This window comes from Rhagoletis zephyria, unplaced genomic scaffold (assembly GCF_001687245.7).
Source record: "Rhagoletis zephyria isolate East Lansing unplaced genomic scaffold, Rhagoletis_zephyria_1.1 Rzeph_scaffold_00148, whole genome shotgun sequence".
NCBI classification, from domain to species: domain Eukaryota; kingdom Metazoa; phylum Arthropoda; class Insecta; order Diptera; family Tephritidae; genus Rhagoletis; species Rhagoletis zephyria.
The window spans coordinates 283,506-301,030 of record NW_016157232.1 but is presented as its reverse complement, the minus strand read 5'-3'; the positions used below and the strand labels follow the sequence as shown (position 1 = coordinate 301,030).

General features: G+C 36.8%; 1 protein-coding gene across 4 annotated transcripts in view; it reads left to right on the top strand.

The window, feature by feature from the left end:
* LOC108382557 (synaptic vesicle 2-related protein) overlaps positions 1 to 17,525 on the top strand; it is a 281,392-nt gene that overhangs the window by 31,252 nt on the left and 232,615 nt on the right. For all 4 annotated transcript variants that reach the window (XM_017638936.1, XM_017638929.1, XM_017638924.1 and 1 more), the window contains exon 4: positions 10,997 to 11,253. In XM_017638936.1, the coding sequence (XP_017494425.1) occupies positions 10,997 to 11,253 (257 nt within the window). The remainder of the gene's footprint in view (positions 1 to 10,996; positions 11,254 to 17,525) is intronic.

Below are 17,525 nucleotides of genomic sequence, written 5' to 3'. Positions count from 1 at the left end.
AAACTATCCGAAAACCTCGATCGCGACTTGGCTAGAAAACAAAATATCACTCTCGCCTACAAGTCCAATAACACTTTATCTACGATTTACACAAAAACAAAAAGCCCTATAGACACCAAACAACAGAACAACGTAGTTTACGAAATAACATGTAAAGGCAAAGAAAACGAAGCCTGTAACAAAATATATATAGGAACAACAAAACGCGCTCTCGGCGTTCGACTAGCAGAACACCAGGCAGACATAAAAAAACACAAAACCAATACAGCACTATCACAACACATAACTACTAGTGGGCACACAGCTGACTTTGCAAACACAATAATAATAGACAAGGAAAAAAGGGAAAAGACAAGGTATACACTGGAGAGCCTAAGAATAATGCAAAAAAGAGAAAAAACAATAAACAAGAAAGAAGATACCGATGACATTGCTGCTGCATACATTTTATGTTTATGACGAATTTTAGCAATTACCAGTATTGACAAGACTACCACAATAGATGGTACCGAATTAAAATTAAGTTTAATTAAATATGTTAAAATAGAAATTTCTGTAAGTAGTAAAATAGTATAATTCATTTGCCATTTTTATGTTCATATGCACGTCATACATGTATGTTCCTTATGTAATTTTTGTCCAACGTTAATGCATATTTGTAATATTTGTAATTTTTGTACTTATTGTTGATACAGTGAAAATAAACAACCAGCCCCTGAAGATGCTAATGAGTTTAGCGAAACGTTGGGCAACAATAGTGGAATAACTTTGTTTTATTTGCACTAAAGGATGCAAGATCGGACAAGCCTATTAAAATATTAAAATTTAAAAAACATAAAATGAGTATGTTCGTTGCATTGGAGCGCAAATCTGCTTAAAAATTTTTAGAAAATGTGTTATTTCACATCCAAGTGCGTAATCAAAAATAGCACAGACCTGTGTAGTTCGCCCCTTAAAAAATTACCACGCTACCAAAAAGATAATAAAATTTCGTCACGAAAACTTTTCGAGAAAATTATTTTTATAATTTTTTTAGCATTGCCGTGCATTACTAGCGTTAACTTCAAAATAACATAAGTCGTTCTGATTTACTTAGGCTCTTTATGAATATTATTACTAATACTATTGGCTTTTAAGTAAAAATACTATTCTAAATAAATTAACTTTTGGTTTTTCATGAAAACTGCTAAAAATTCTAACATATTAGTGCATGTCATCAATAAAAATAAATCTCGACGTGCTGGAAAAGAACCAGGGATGTATTTTAATTTAACATACCTAGATTACGGCTGCCATAATCCTGAACCCATCGACTAAGACACTTATCATCCAAATCAAAAACGAAGACACAAGTGAATATGGTTACAATATATTCCCTATAAGTAAAGTTGCGTTGGTTCTGATATTATAAGCAATGTAGTTTTGTGACACCATTCGTAGAACTGAAAGGTTGATGATGATGAAATGCTCAAGTTCTGAATATTTAATTATAAACGAATAAATTTATCTTGACGGTGACGTAACTTTGAAAAAGCGGCGCCTTTAACGTGGTCTTGAATGTTTTCCCAACCACCATTAGCGAATTTCCGCATATCCTACACGCACTTCTTGACCATTTTTGCCAATTTTTATATTCATAACCTGAAGATAATTTAGGTAAGCTGTCTTAAGTGAAGCCATTCTAAAAGACTTACCCAACAAGGACTGAAAAAAGTGCTTATACTTACTTAAGTATATGTTTATATTACTTAGCATTACAAAAAAGATTCAATAGGAATTGCAAGTCTAAATAAAACAGTTTGATATGAACATTAAATAAATTCCTTAAAGAAGTATGATTTTTATAAATTAAGAAAAACTTTAGAAGAACTTCTTCAAACGGCGTCCTACAAAAGCCCTTCTGAAAGCTCTTTTTTTGAGTAGCGAAAGCAGAAGCCCTTCAATTTGTGCCGCTCCATACAAAAAATGAAGGAGAAAGGAATAAAAAAGCCTTTTGGATAAGATTTTAGCTCCTGATATTATCTACTGGATAGTATTTATGTATGACCCCTCAGTCGTGTACCTGATCAGGAACTTGCACTATTTCGGCATTAGCCTGAAAAGAAAAGATTTTAACCAAATAAACAAAACAGAAAGAAGATATTCAACATGTTAGAAAAAACGTTTTGGTTTCAGTTTTCGACTAATAATGACAGAAGGCTTAACCTTTTTTCATAGCAAAAGTCTGCTAAAAATTAGAGGAGTGTCTGCATTGACCTTCATTAAAAGATCAGGACAATCAAAGTGTGGGCCAGGACTCCACGACAATGTAAAGACTTCTGGCAGCCCTAACCTAGATATTAAAAAAAAAAAAACATAATTATTGGAAAGGGGAAAAATTAGATTTCGCAGGCCTGTTTAATCCAATCCAAAACAGCTATTTATTTTTAAATATTTTCTTATAAAAATATAGTTCATTCTATAACAAACATCATAAAAATTCACATTTCAAACTATGTGAAAATATAAAAATTCAGCGAATTTTCGCCAAAATTTTAAACTTTTGTTTAAGAGTTTTGGGAAAAGTTTTGCGTATGCAGTCTTATAGCCCATGCAATTTTAGTAAAATAAAGTGCGAGTTTCATATGTATACAAAAGATCGTTGATTTTTGCAATTTTTTTACGTTGTCACTCATTTTTTTCCATACAAAGTATGTTCGACATTTTTTTATATGGAAGAAAATTAACAACACTGTCAACAAAAAAAATTGCCAAAAATCAACGGAAATATGTTTCGGTCTTATAATTATGTAACGCGGTGCACTATTAACTTGTTTGACTTGTATTTAGAGCAAATTTTAATTGTTTTTGTTTCTTTTAACAATGTTAACTTATTCGTTATTTATGTGTTAAATAAATATAAAAGAAAATTGTTTGTGTTTTCAATATGGAGAATTTGTCCTCCTGGAATGCTAAAAAATTCTGGTCACCTTACTATTTTCTAATCTAGGTCATAAACCATCTGCGTGCGAAATTTGATGCAAATCCGTTCAGACGTTTTCGTGGATTAATTTAATTAAAGTGTTTTAGCAGATGGCAACTCTCAAGAAAGTGGCTCATTTTCCAATCTGGTTTATAAGCTATCTGTGTGCAAACTTTCATGCAAACCAGTTCCGAAGTTTCCGCGTGTTAATATAATTAAACTTTTGTTTCAGGTGGCAACTCTTAAAGAAAAGTAGCCTATTCTCCAACGTAGGTCATAAGCTATATGTGTGCAAAATTTTATGCAAATCAGTTCAGTCTTCCGCGTATTAAATTATTTAAACTTTTGTAGCAGGTGGCAACTCTTAAAAAAAGTAGCCTAATGTCCAATCTGGGCCATGAGCTATAATAATAATAATATAATAGATTGGCGCCTTGATGTTGTCACACAAAGTTCATGGCAGAAATACACTCGAAGGTTTGCCATTGGCTGCCGAGGGACGACCGCTGTTAAGAAAAAACCCTTTTTCCATATTTTTTGGGATGTTGCTTTGACCACTGCTTACCACTACACCATAAGCTATATGTGTACAAAATAACATGCAAATCCGGTCAGTTTTTTCCGCGTGATGGTTTCCCAAACATCCAAACATACAAACTTTCACATTTATAATATTAGTAGGAAGTAATTTTATGCTTTGCCGTAGGGATGCGTATCGCCAATGAAAATTCGGTATATATACTAAAATAATATCGATTTCGAAAACGAAATGGCTAATAAAGATATTTGTTTGCGCACCACGTATATTTGTAATTAATTGGGGTATTCACAACGGTGTCGTAGTGTCGTATTGTAGTATGTCGCAAACTTTAAACGCCTAAAAAATATATTAAGGGGGTTCGCAAAGTACCATTAAAGGCATATTATGAATTGTTGTAGTGTTAAAAAATAGTTGGTTGTCGTTTGAAGTTCTCTAAACATTTATTTAAGCTTTTAAAGTTTTCGATATACAAAAATACTACACTTACGACACCGTTGTGAATGCCTCAAATAAGTTTGAAAAAATAGTAACCAGAGTTCTGCAACTTCGACTTACCCCTCCTCACAAGCATGTCTAGTACTTTTAAAGAGACACACCTTTTCATACGTACATACATATGTATTTCTAAATGTGAAGTACAAATAATACCGTTCAATGGGGTTTCCAGATGACCTCAAAAAACAGAATTTTTAAGTTTTTGTTCGGTATACAAAATTTCATGATCAATTGAATCTGCTAAAGCCTAGAATGCCATACAGCAGCTCTGGTTTGTCTTGGTTAGCTAATATTATTTGTATGCAAGAAGTATTTTGCCTTTGCTGTAGATTTTCTTGAAGAAATAAATTTACAAAATATTGTATCGATATCGTATCTCAACACCTGATATCGATATAAATTAACCGATATGTTGAACAACGCCTTACTTAGACCCATTGGTCCGTTGTAGTGCCAGATGGTGGTCCGTTTTACTGCGATCTAAAGTAGTCGTCGTATAGGACGTCAACGCTTTGCGAAGTTCAAGGGTGCCTTAATATCCAGTTTTGAAGCCTCCTCTAGTCCTTTGAACTGCGAAGCTCCGACATATCTAAGACGAGTTCTAGCTAAGGCCGGACAGAAACAGAGCAGGTGTTCTAACGTTTCACTCATGCCTTCCTGCATGCGTTACTGCTACTAATGCCTAGGGTTCGAAATTTCAGACTATGGTATCGATTCTGAGTACTCATTCTGGCATCGAGTTCATGGTATCGACACTGTAAAAGTATCATGGAAAAAGTATCGATACTACTCAGTATCGGACTCATTAAAATACGTTTTTGGGACACTAAAATTATTTTATTCTTCAATCGTATATCAAGTTTTTTCCTGAAATTAAAACAATAGAAATTTAAAATATTTGATTTGTATTTCATTGCAGAATTTACTTTCATGTTAGAAGTAATTTTAACGTTAAATGTACATACATACATACATATATGTATATATATATATATATGTATATATATATATGTATATATATACATATGTATGTATGCATATATATATATATATACTTTCACGAATTTCAAATTTTATTAAGAATTTTTGTAAACTTTTTGGGTATGCATTTTTGTAGCCTATTCAATTTTAGTATACTAATGTGCAAGTTTGAATTAAAAGTCAACGGTAGTAGGCTACACGTAACGTTGAATAGGTTACAGAACTGCATACCCAAAAGGTTTCTAAAAATTCTGCATTTTCGTGAACTTTGCGTAAAGCTTTATGGCCTTATTCATAAAAAATAAAAAAGGTTTATATACTGAAAAATGTATGAAAATGTCATTTTATTAATCACCATTAAACTTTAACTTATTTGGTTTATGTTATGCGACAGACTACACGAAATTACAGTTGAGTAATGGACAAAATTGAATGATAGTAATCCATATAAGCAAAGAAAATTGGGTTGCCAATGGAAGAAAAAATTTAAAAAGTGTATTTTTTAAAAAGTTTTCGATACTACGAGTACTTTGCAAAGTATCGAATAAAATCACCAAATAAAGTATCGAGTATTAAAGTACTCATTTTTATACCCTCAGTATCGATGCTTACTCAATATCGATGGCATCGTTCGAACCCTACACTCAGCAGCTTTCCCTACAGTGAAGACTTCCGCCTGGAAAATACTGCAGTACTCTGGAAGCTTGAAGGGTTGCCTGAGGTCTAGCTTGGCGGAATAGACTCCTGCGCCCACTCCATCAGCCATTTTTGATCCATCCGTGTAGATGTNAATAGACTCCTGCGCACACTCCATCAGCCATTTTTGATCCATCCGTGTAGATGTTATAAGTTCCGCTGGCGGGTCGCGTGCTCATGCGCCATCTGCCCTCCTTAACCGTAGCTTTGAACCTTTTTTCCCAGATGAAGCGTAGGAGTATGTGGTCTATTTTGTCCTCCATCCCCGTGAATATCGAGCTGTGCTCGAAGGTTCTTGCGGAGAAATCAGCTAAGGCCATAATCTCATGGCGGATTTCGCTGCAGTGCTCTCCACCGCGATGTCGATTGGTGGTAGGTCAAGTAGCCTTTCAAGTGCCCTTGTTGGAGTCGTCCTTAGCGCTCCTGTTATGCACAGTGCAGTGAGCCACTGTAATCGCTCCAATGGATTTCCGTACGAGATTTTGCTGGCTGCGTTCCACCATACCAGAGCGCCGTAGAGCAATATCGGCTTAACTACCGGTGTGTAACACCAATGCATGAGGCCAGGGCCCCATGTGGTACCCAGCATCCTTTTACATGTGTAAAGGCCACCACTGGCCTTTTTCACCCTTTCCTCTAGATTAAGCTCTCACATCAGTTTGCTGTCCAAAATTACTCCCAGGTACTTGGTGTGATCCTTGATTGATAGCTCCACCCCGTACTTGTACTCTTTACACAATTGTCTTTCTTCAACAGTGCACAATGTTTTTGTGCATAGCTGTTTCTAGATTTTCTGAATTCGCTGTACACTGAATCTCAAAGACAACGACACGCGTTTGAGACGAAGGCATTGGTGTACACTTTCGAGCGTCTTGCGCGCATGTCTAGTAAATACCGGGAAATGAAAACCACGTAGCGGATGCGTTATCATGCGGTGAACTTAAAGATTGTAGATTCGGATTCTGAATCTTATATCCCATTTTAGAAAGACGGCTAAACGACAATTAATTAATTAATTAATTAAACGACAATAAATTAATTAATTAATTTAAACGACAATTCTTCTTCTTCTTCTTATTTGGCGCTGTACCAGCCTAAGTGATTTTGGCCGAGCTCAACAAAGCACGCCAGTCGTTTCTCTTCTGTGCCAACTGACGCCAGCTGGAAATACCAAGTGAAGCCAAGGCCTTCTGCACTTGGTATTTCCACCGCAGTGCGGGCCTCTTCTTCCTCTGATACCACCAGCGGGTTCAGAGATCAATAGACATGGCCAAGCCAGCGGAGCCGCTGTATTATAATTCGCTGCACTATGTCTACGTATTGTAAAGCTCATACAGCTCATCATTTTATCTTCTGCGATACTTGCCGTCGTCAAAGCGTAAAGGGCCGTAAGTCTCCCGAAAAATCTTTCTCTCGAATACTCTGATTCTGCGTTGGATTTCCATGCTGACATTATTGTCGGTGTTAATGATGGTTCCAAAGTAAATGAAATTCTCTAATTTATTGAAATGATAACTATCAACCGTGACGTGGGTGCCAAGGCGCGAATGCGCTGAATGCTTGTTTGATGCAAGGAGATAGTTCGTCTTGTCCTCGTTGACCACCAGACCCATTCGCTTTGCTTCCTTATCCAGCTTGGAAAAGGCCGAAAAGACTTCGCCTTTCTTGTTACCGATGATATGGATGTCATTGGCGTAAGCCAGCAATTGCACGCTCCTCTAGTAAATTGTTCCTGAGTGGTTCAGCTCTGCAGCTCTTATTATCTTCTCCAACATCAAATTAAATAAATCACACGAAAGACAGTCACCCTGTCTGAAGCCTCGTTTGGCATCAAAGTCCTCGGAGATCTTCTTTCCAATTCTGACGGAGCTGTTGATATATGTAGCTTACACAGCCGTATAAGTTTCGCGGGGGTACCAAATTCAGACGTCGCGACATAAAAACAACTTTTTTCAAGCTGTCGAGAGGGGCTTTTAAATCGAGAAATATATGAAGTGTGTCGATCCTATTCTCGTGGGTTTTTTCCAAGATTTGGCGTATTGTGAATACCTGACCTATGATGCCAAGTTTTAAGTTCCAATCAATTTGTTAACGGTTGGCTTCAGTGTTTCACAACATACAGTCGATAATACCTCGTAACCTATGCTTTTATGACTGATCCCGCGGTAGATCGCGCAAATGGCTGGGTCGCCTTTCTTTTGGATTGGGCAGAGCACACTTAAATTCCATCTCGTCGGGCACCTTATCAACTCCTCGCCATCGTACTTGAATAGCTCGGCAGGCCGTCAGTTCCAGCAACTTCGTTGTTTTTGAGCCGCATAATCGCTGTCGTACCTCATCATAGTCAGACGGTGGAACATCGACTCCATCGTCATCGACTGGGGCTCATGTTCGTCTTGTCCACCACTTTCAGTATTGTTGGCGATCAGTGGGGTTCTCCACAATTTAATTACTTTCTGGACATTGGTCACTAGGTCGCCATGGTTGTTTTTACAAGAGTTCACCCTGGTCTTTAAACTATCTGATACAAATTTCGGGCGGTTTTCCTTTCGGCCAGCATCTCAAGCTCTTCAAACTCACGTATTTTGCCCTATCTTTATTCTTATTGCGGCGAGTACGTCTCAATTTCTTCTTCAGCACCCTATATCGGACCTACGTGGACTGCGTTCCGCCCGATCGCAGCATGGCCCTGTAGGTGGCATCTTTTTTCTCTGCAGCTTTTTAACGTTCCTTGTCGTAACAGTTGTTCGTTCAAGCTTGATGAAATCCGACTACTTCTTCGGCGGTGCTACGTTATGAGCGAGAAATGTAGTTCAACTGCTCGCGTGCGTCGGTTTGTTGGAAAGTGTTGGAAAGTGTGAGAGTCGAATAAATTAACCGTCTGTTGTGGTTGCAGCGTTTCGGATTTCCTTGCATTGTTGGCACACATTTTTTGCTGTACAGAGGCGGGTGCGTATCTTGGCTACAACATTATAGTTGTTCTTCCCGAAGTTTGGCCCTCGAAGTGTATGTACGTCTAATACACTAGAGGTATGCCTTCCGTCTATCACAACACGGTCAATTTGGTTTCTCGTTTTTCGATCTGGAGACAGCTATGTAGCTTAATAGATTTTTTATGATGGTACATAATACCATGTTTAGGGCCCGGGTGAAGTCGTTCTGCCTCAGTCCGTTATCAGACGTTTCGTCGTAGATGCTCAACTTTCCGACAGTAGCCTAAAGATCCCTTACTTGCCCCACTTTGCATTGAAATTACCAAGCACAATTTTTTGTTCCTTGGACGCCTTGTCTTTCTCTTCCGTCGAGCCACCTTCCCTATTAGGTGTCCGGATATTCCAGGCTCATACCCTTAAATTATAGTCCTTTATACGTTTGCCGTGGTCGTCATCAAAAGAAGGGGGTCTCATCCGAGGCATGTTTTTCCATTTCACTGGGAGGGCTTTTAACGTGGCGGGACCTAAACCCAGAGCACGCGAAATTGTACGCCTTCTCACTTTAGTTTATTCCCAGAGGATAAGTGGTTATAAATATTCGGACGTAGTGAGCAGAGAAGCGCAGCGAGTATGATCAAACTGAATATATCCCACTCACCATCCATAATTTGTTCTACTTATATGCATTCATATTTACTGAAATGCCCCCGAATGGCATATCCAAGAGAATGGCATAAACAAGAGGTATCTATCATACTCATACCATGGGCGTAGCCAGGTAGGGGTAGGCGGGTGCTAAAAGATACTATTTTCTTTTGAAATTTTGGAAAACATATTGTAGAAGTGGGAAAAATAATAAAAATTGGTTTAATTTTAAGATTTATTCCACATATTTACAATGCGCTCGCAAAACTTATTATTTATTTAAAAAGGACAAATATTCCTGTTTTTAAAGGCAGATAAATACTTAACATTGTTTATTTTTCTTTTAAGTTTTCATTGAAAACATTCACTCCACGCTTTCTTGACATTTTTCGCTTTCTTATTTGAGCTAGTAATGGGGAAAATATCGATATTGTGGATAAAATAAAGAAATAACTTGGACGTTACACGATCAAGCTCTTGGTTTCAAGTTGCAATCCACTCACACTTTTTTACTAACACACACGCACGTTTACAACTTGAACGTCGACATAATATCAATTTTTACTTTCAAGTCGTGTAGCAACTTGAAAGTCAAGTCAAACAGCTGATTGATTTTTTTTCTAAAAATGTACATACCTTTGTATATTCCGGTAAATTGGTTTGTACCCAAACCTTCGTTTCGGTACACGGTACAAAACCAAAAGTTTCGGTACTGTACCGGAGATTTGGGTACAGGTGGTCACCTTAGGTATGTACGTTGCTGGGTTTATGACCATGCATACTAATTTTGTGGAACTCTTAACATTATTGCTTCATTATTACCGTTTGTGCGAATCCCCTGAGCAATCAGTAAATATTTTATGTTTACATACATATTTATAATAGTATTTAGAAGTTATCCTTCAGCCTCTGGTTATGCGCTTAAATAAAGAAAGTGCTCTAAAAATCCTTTCTTTATAAATACATATATAAATATTGTATAAGTACATGTATAAATATGTACATATGAATAAACGATCACCAAAATACATACATACATACACATGCATGTATAAGCAAACGCAATTTTAACATGCGTTGGTAAAAACAATCACCATCTGCATAGCAATTCCCTAGTTAGTTGGCGGAAGCGGCATTTACAAATTTCGGGTTGAGTGGAATGATTCACATGATTCCACTCAAGCAATGAATATTGTGGATCAAACTCCGTTGAGCTGAGGGTCAAACTTGTTGGGGATGGTATGAATATGATGAGGGCATCGTATTCATATGGAGGGCAACTTGTGCACATAAATCAATGTCGTTGTGCATATGCGTACATCAGAGTGATGGCGTTTCGCTGATTTAGACGTACTTATATGCAAAAAATGCTGAGTAGCGGGGAACTTCAAAATAGGCACTCTTTGCTGATCACTGGTAGTGAGCTGCGGTTTGAATCGTACGCACAAGACTCACTTTTAGCCACTCCCAGGTGAAAGGCAGTCAAAAGATTTTCTCACTTATGTGGACTGCTGCGCACTGAACCATCCTCCATAAATTTTACGAAATGTTAAAAAAGTTTAAAAGTAAAATATCAAAGTATTTCTTAAGGGTTTGAAGCGAGCCATAACGCTTTTTCACATTGCCGCATTGTTCGTACTAGGATTTGCGCACGTAAATGTTTCTTCTTTTACTATATTATTATTCGTGTATTAATACGACTACTATGACTAATGGACATTTTTTCTACATCCTATATTTTAGATACATACACTGTTCAACAAGCAGTTAATCTTTTAGGTTTCGGATGGTTTCATGTTAAGTTATCACTCATTGTGGGACTTTGTTGGATGGCCGACTCTATGGAAATGACTATACTTAGTATTATTGGACCAACAATGCAATGCGACTGGAATATATCAACTTATCAGAAAGCCCTGATGACGACAGTTGTATTTCTGGGAATGATGATCAGTCCGTTATTTTGGAGTCAATTAAGTCATCGATATGGCAGAAAATCCGTAAGTACTCAACTTATCAGGGATCACACGATTTGCACATTTGTACAGATGTGTCCATTTTCACCGCTACAGAGTGGTGTTGATTGGAAAGTTGATATTGAGCTGAGGTCATTCTCGCTAAAAATTATCTAGACAACACCACTCTCTGACTGCGAAATGTACAAATGTACAAATCGTGCGATCTCTGCTTTAGGCCATTCTCAAAGGAGCGAGTCGGCAATTCAAAACTAAATGTATGTATAATGTTCTTTGCGATGGCCTTCAATTTGGCTAAAATGTTTCAAATTCGCCTTACTCATAGGAGAACTGACACTGAAGGAATTGCATTTTTTTAACAAAAAAATATCCTCATAAGTTCTTCAATTTCTTAAAAATGAAACCAAGTTAATTATACATAAAGTTTTAGCTTTTCCAGTTTTCAGTATGGTAATTGAACTCCGTTTTTCGACTAAATGCTTATCAGTTATGTTTCTTATTTTTTGAACACAATGAGACTATCGTTGTTTGAAGAATCGATATTTCAAAAATGCGAAATGGTATTTCGACGTATCGAATGAAAACATCGATGTTTTTATATATTGTATATATCTATGTACATTGTACATAGTATATGCAAACAAGCCAAAGAAATGATGCTGCCCAATTTGCGACAGAACGAGGCCAAGTTACTTAGATACTTACTCAAATGAATTTACTCAAATCGTTATTTCGATACTACTTATATGAGTCAACCGAATATATCGATACCTATTTATATCCATAATTTTTCATCCATTTATATGCAACAAAGCGAAAGTAATTTTCAGGCGTTATCTGTGACTTAAACCTTTGCGGCACCTGAGTGGAAGCGCCCTATTTCAGAATTTGATTGGAAAACGCTCTATCTCAAATATTTTCACTAAATTTTAAGTTGAGGTATCGATATGTATATTTCTTCATTAGTAGCACTACACCTTTTCAAGTTCGTAATGAGAAAATGTAAGATTATATTGAGAAAAAGTAAATTGAAATGAGATTGCGTTAATTGAAATTGAGCAGTGTAAGTTCAAAATGAGAAAATATAAATCCAAATGAGAAAGCGTAAAATTGAATTGGGAATTTATAGCTTGATATTGAGAAGTGTAAATTCATATTGAGAATGTGGAAATTCAAAATAAGAAAAAGTAAATTCAAAATGAGAAAAAAATAGATTCAAAATGAGATAATATAAATTTAAACAACATTTATCAATGTAAGTAAACAAAGATGTGACCAAGGAACATTACACCCCAACATGCATATTATTTAATACATGTGCGTCTGTATGAAAATTAGTTAAGTGCTGTACAGCCCTTGCGAAATCTCCTCCAGTTATTGTTATTTTCGCGTTATCTATAACTGTTTCCAAATACTGTAAGCTCTGTTCGAAAAGTCCGGAGGGATGAACATTTGGCACACGCAGGTTCGCTTTTACTTCCATTTTAACTATAGCCCAAATGTTCTCTATTGGATTTAACATTGGGGAATAAGGACCTAGACACAAAACTGCTTCTCCTCCCGAATTGTCTGCCACTTTCCTTTCTATCGAAGAGTGACATTGGGCATTGTCCAGTCCATTGGGCAGACCATTACCAAATCCCGCACATTATTCCCCATGTTTTGCCAACGCTCAATGAGTCTTCCTACCCAGCCCCACCCCACGCTTCGGTCGTGTGGTTGTTACTGAAAGAAAAACCTAATTTCTTCTGTTTGATATTTTATATCATCATCTTGAATTTCGTTTTTCTCATTTTGAATTAACGTTTTCTCATTTTGAATTTACTTCTTCTTATTTTAAATTTACACATTCTCAATATGAATTTACATTTCTCAATATCAAGTTATATATTCTCAATATAATTTTACACTTTCCCATTTTGATTTACATTTTCTCATTTTAAACTTACATTTCTCAATTTCAATTTACGCATTCCCATTAAAAATTACAGTTTCTCAATATAATCTTACATTTTCCCATTACAATCTCATAATTTCTCATTTTGAACTTGAAAAGGTGTAGAAGTAATACGATTACATATACAAAAAATTCATCCTTTGAAAGGATCCCACAAAACTTTACGGCTACAAAGCATTGCTTGCACTTTGTTGTGGTATCACTACGGTGACCATATTAACCAACGTAAAATAAAGGACATTTTTTTTTAAACTGTTTTGGGAATACGTACATACAACTTGTATGACAAAAGTACCTTACCCATATCGTAATTTAAATCAAATATTTACCAGTTAATTATGTTATTTAACCGTACAAGTTCCCTTTCTATAGCGAAAAATTAAGCCAACTCCTTTTCAAGGACTGCGCCATCCTTTGCTACCAAAATGCGTTTACCATAATTCATACCGCACGACGAAGCCAGCACACAGTGGTTCAAAATTGGAATTTAATGTTCATAATGCACCGGAACCTTCATTTTTCAACCAATTTTTACTAAAAACCAAACAAATATTTATTTTGGTGAGTATTTTTTTATAACATTTCAAATTTTTTTTTGTGTATGTTTTTTGTTTTTGTTTTGGAAGAGCCATACAATTGGTTTCAACTAGTTCTTTTTATATAACATTTATTAACTGGAACAGGAGAATACATTTTCTTCAAAATTGCTACTTTATCTGCATTTTGCACTAAAAAATTTTATATAATCAAATAAAAGTTCAGGCATCTGGCTCAACTGGTCTTTTGCAAATATCGTAATAATAATAATAATAGATTGGCGCTTACACATATGTTAGTGTTTGGCCGAGCTTCTCCTCCGATTTGTGGCGTGCGCCTTGATGTTGTCGATTGTATTTTTATGAGAAGCTGTTTTTTCATGGCAGAAATACACTCGGAGGTTTGCCATTGCCTGCCGAGGAACGACCGATGTTAAGAAAAAACCTTTTTCTATATTTCTGTGATGTTGCCTTGACCAGGGCTTGAACCCAGGTGCTGATGAGTGAAAGCGCGCACTGCTTACCACTACACCACATCGGCCGACAAAATATCGTAAGCTTCCATAAAAAAAAAAATAAAAATTAATCATATTTAGTGAAAAAAATGTAGGCTCCAGTGAATTACGAATTCAGTGGAACTGGAAACGTCAGCGTGCAACACCATCCTGGGCACAACTTTCCCCGTGCTTTATAGATTGTACAAAGATTTCCGATTAAATAGAAACCCTTAATGGGGTGAGAAACAAACTGGCGAAGGTTTTTATTATATTTCATAAGGGACATTTTTATTTTTCATATTCTGCGTTTAAAAATTTATCAACTCTGAAATTATTAACTCTGAAAAATACAGAGCCGATTTAAAGGACAGTTAAAGAAATAAAGAACAAAAGGCGTCCTTTATTTTGGCAAAACTTATGAAGGACAGGGGGTTAAAATAAAGGACTGTCCTTTAAAATAAAGGACGGATGGTTACCGTAGGTATCACTAACTTTGTAAAATAATATCCACACTTTAGAATTTGGCGGTGTAATTGCTTAAAATATTTTTTTCATGAAAACGAAGCAATTATTTTCGACAGGATATGGCACTTGACTAAATCGATTCGATACAAGTACTATTCTTTCGATACCAAGTAAGTATCGAAACAACGATTCGAGTAAAAAAATTAGTTGGTATCGAACCAAAAGTATCGAGTACATACTCGTATTTACTTGTATCGGAACATCCCTAGGCCAAGTTCGAATCGAACAAAACGCAACGTAGCTCTGACATCGTCAGATTGAAGTTTTACATTTTTAGGAAGGCTTGTTGATTTTTTTAAACTTCCTTCACACAGCTGATCTATGACACAAATACAAACCCCGGTCTCCCAGAACGGTTTCCTTTTCATTAAATCCTCAGGATGCGTCTTTGAAATTATTGAATATATCTCTATGCAATTAGTTTAAGTAGACAATATTCAACTTATTTTATTAAAAAAGGGGAAAAAACTTATTTCAAATCACAATAGAAATTTCTTTAGTCCTTTAAAATATAAATATTAAAAATTGGGAAAGCTCTGAAAAAAATACGAAGTCAATGAAAAATATCTTTTATCTCTTTTGTTTAATTTTATTTACACTTCAGATAAGTAAATAAACAACAATAGATTGTATTGTTTTAATCAGCTTCATTGAATTTTTCTTCTTACTGTTACAATAATTGCACAACTTCGAACCCGGTCTCGCAGACCGTTCAATTCAAAGAGCGCTGAATGTCCACTTACACATATATCACTTGTCTGACTAAATGAGCAAGAATGAGAGAGCTCCGATTGTTTGTTTTCGAGCAATAAACATGTTTTTGGTCACACGGTCGAGTGGGCCACTGAAAAAAGAGAGTGAGTTTCGGTGGGGACACTCCGACTTATTCGATTTAAGGGCTCACTGAAGTCTGCAGCGTCATCTCACCAGTAGGTGCGGTTGCAAGCAGGTATCTGGCGGCAGAGAGACTCTGTCGCCGAGTACTGTCGTTCACCCCCGGTGGACGAGCGTCTAGCTCCCTTCCGCAGCAAAGCGAGATTCTTAAATATCTCGCTCATCTGCGCGCATGCCCCGACAGAAGAGAAGAACCCGACCTCCAAGGATCATTTCTATGAACGCTTGGAGCGCACATACGAGCGCCCCGCCACGATATCAAAATCGGGCTTCAATGCCAGGGTGCGCAAGGAAAAGATAATTGGAACCACCGTCGGAAAATTCAGCCTCAACGACGAATCGTCTGACAACGGACTGAGGCGGATCGACTACGCCGGGGTCCGAAACATAGTAGTATGCAGTACTAGGTATAAGCATAAAAAGATCCATAAAGTTACGAGGCTATCCCCAGATCGAAAAACGAAAAAAAAAACAAATGTTTTGATAGACGGAAAGCATGTTTCCAGTGCTTTAGACGTACGCACACTCCGAGGGCCAAACAACGATTCGGACCACTGTCTTGTTGCAGCCAAGATACGCACCCGCCTCTGTGCAGGAAAAAATGTGCGCTCAAATATGCAAGGAAAGCTTAACGTCGAAAAGCTGCAATCACAACAGACAGCCAATGCATTCACTACTCGACGCTCACACCCGCTCTCAAAAGGCACTCTTCAACAAACCGGCATAAACGAGCAGTGGAACCACAATCCCCGTTCATTAAGTACCGCCGCCGAAGAAGTAGTCTGATTTCAGCGGGCCCGAAAGAACAACTGGAAGCAAGACGTATTTATTTACCGCAATAAGAAGAGAGGCCGAAATACGTGAGTACGAAGAGCTTGAAACCCTGGCCGACAGGAAAAACTTCCGAAAATATTACCAGAGAGTTGCGGAAGGTTTTACACGTACTTGAATTATAGAGGGTGCACTTTCCCACTCTACTGAATGGTAATAGTAGCACCTAAAGCTGTGGCGAAGACGAATCCAAGCCCCTAGCCAATAATGACGGAGTCGATGTTCCACCGCTTGACTATGAAGAGGTACGAATAACAATAGCGCGCTTGAAAACCAACAAAGCGGCTTGAGCTGGCAGCCTGCCAGCTAAGCTATTAAGGTACGGTGGCGAGGAACTGGTAACGTCCTATGCAGAATAAGGTCAGATGAACGCATGCCCGATGACTGGAATTTAAGGTGACAGGTAACAAGATCAACGGAAATAAGGTCAATTCACTTTATTTCCCACCCTGGTCCGAAATGAAGTCAATTGACTTTATTACCTTTTCAAAAGTGAAATAAAATCAACAAAAATTAGGAAATAAAGTCATTGACGCTATTTCTTCATTTAAATGGAAATAGCGTAAACAATGCTTAAAGTATGTCGATTCATAGAGAAAAATGTTAATCTTACAATAAACATTGCCCCGTAAGTGTTGTTTTTTTAATAAATGAAAAAGGCTATTGCCAAATCCTCAGTGTGGTGCTATTAATCCACACGCAGTCATGATCCTGAATGTAGTTAACAATATATAAATTTATTTAAAAAATGTTTAATTTAAAATTCCAAATGAAATTATGTTGTTTACAGCTCAAGAAAAATATTTGAAGTAAACATATTTTCTCTTTGATGTTTGAACTACAAAATCACTTAAATATAAAATTTCTAAAATTACAAAGTTGAAATTAACACATTACAATAAAAGACAGTAACACAAATACAAACCCTACAATACTCCCCCTTCTAATGTTATATTAATTAAAAGTAAAACTAACTAAGTAGACATAAACTGAGTACCCTGATCTGTAGTGATTTTTAACGGTACCCCAAAACGTGAAACATATTCTCTAAAAAAT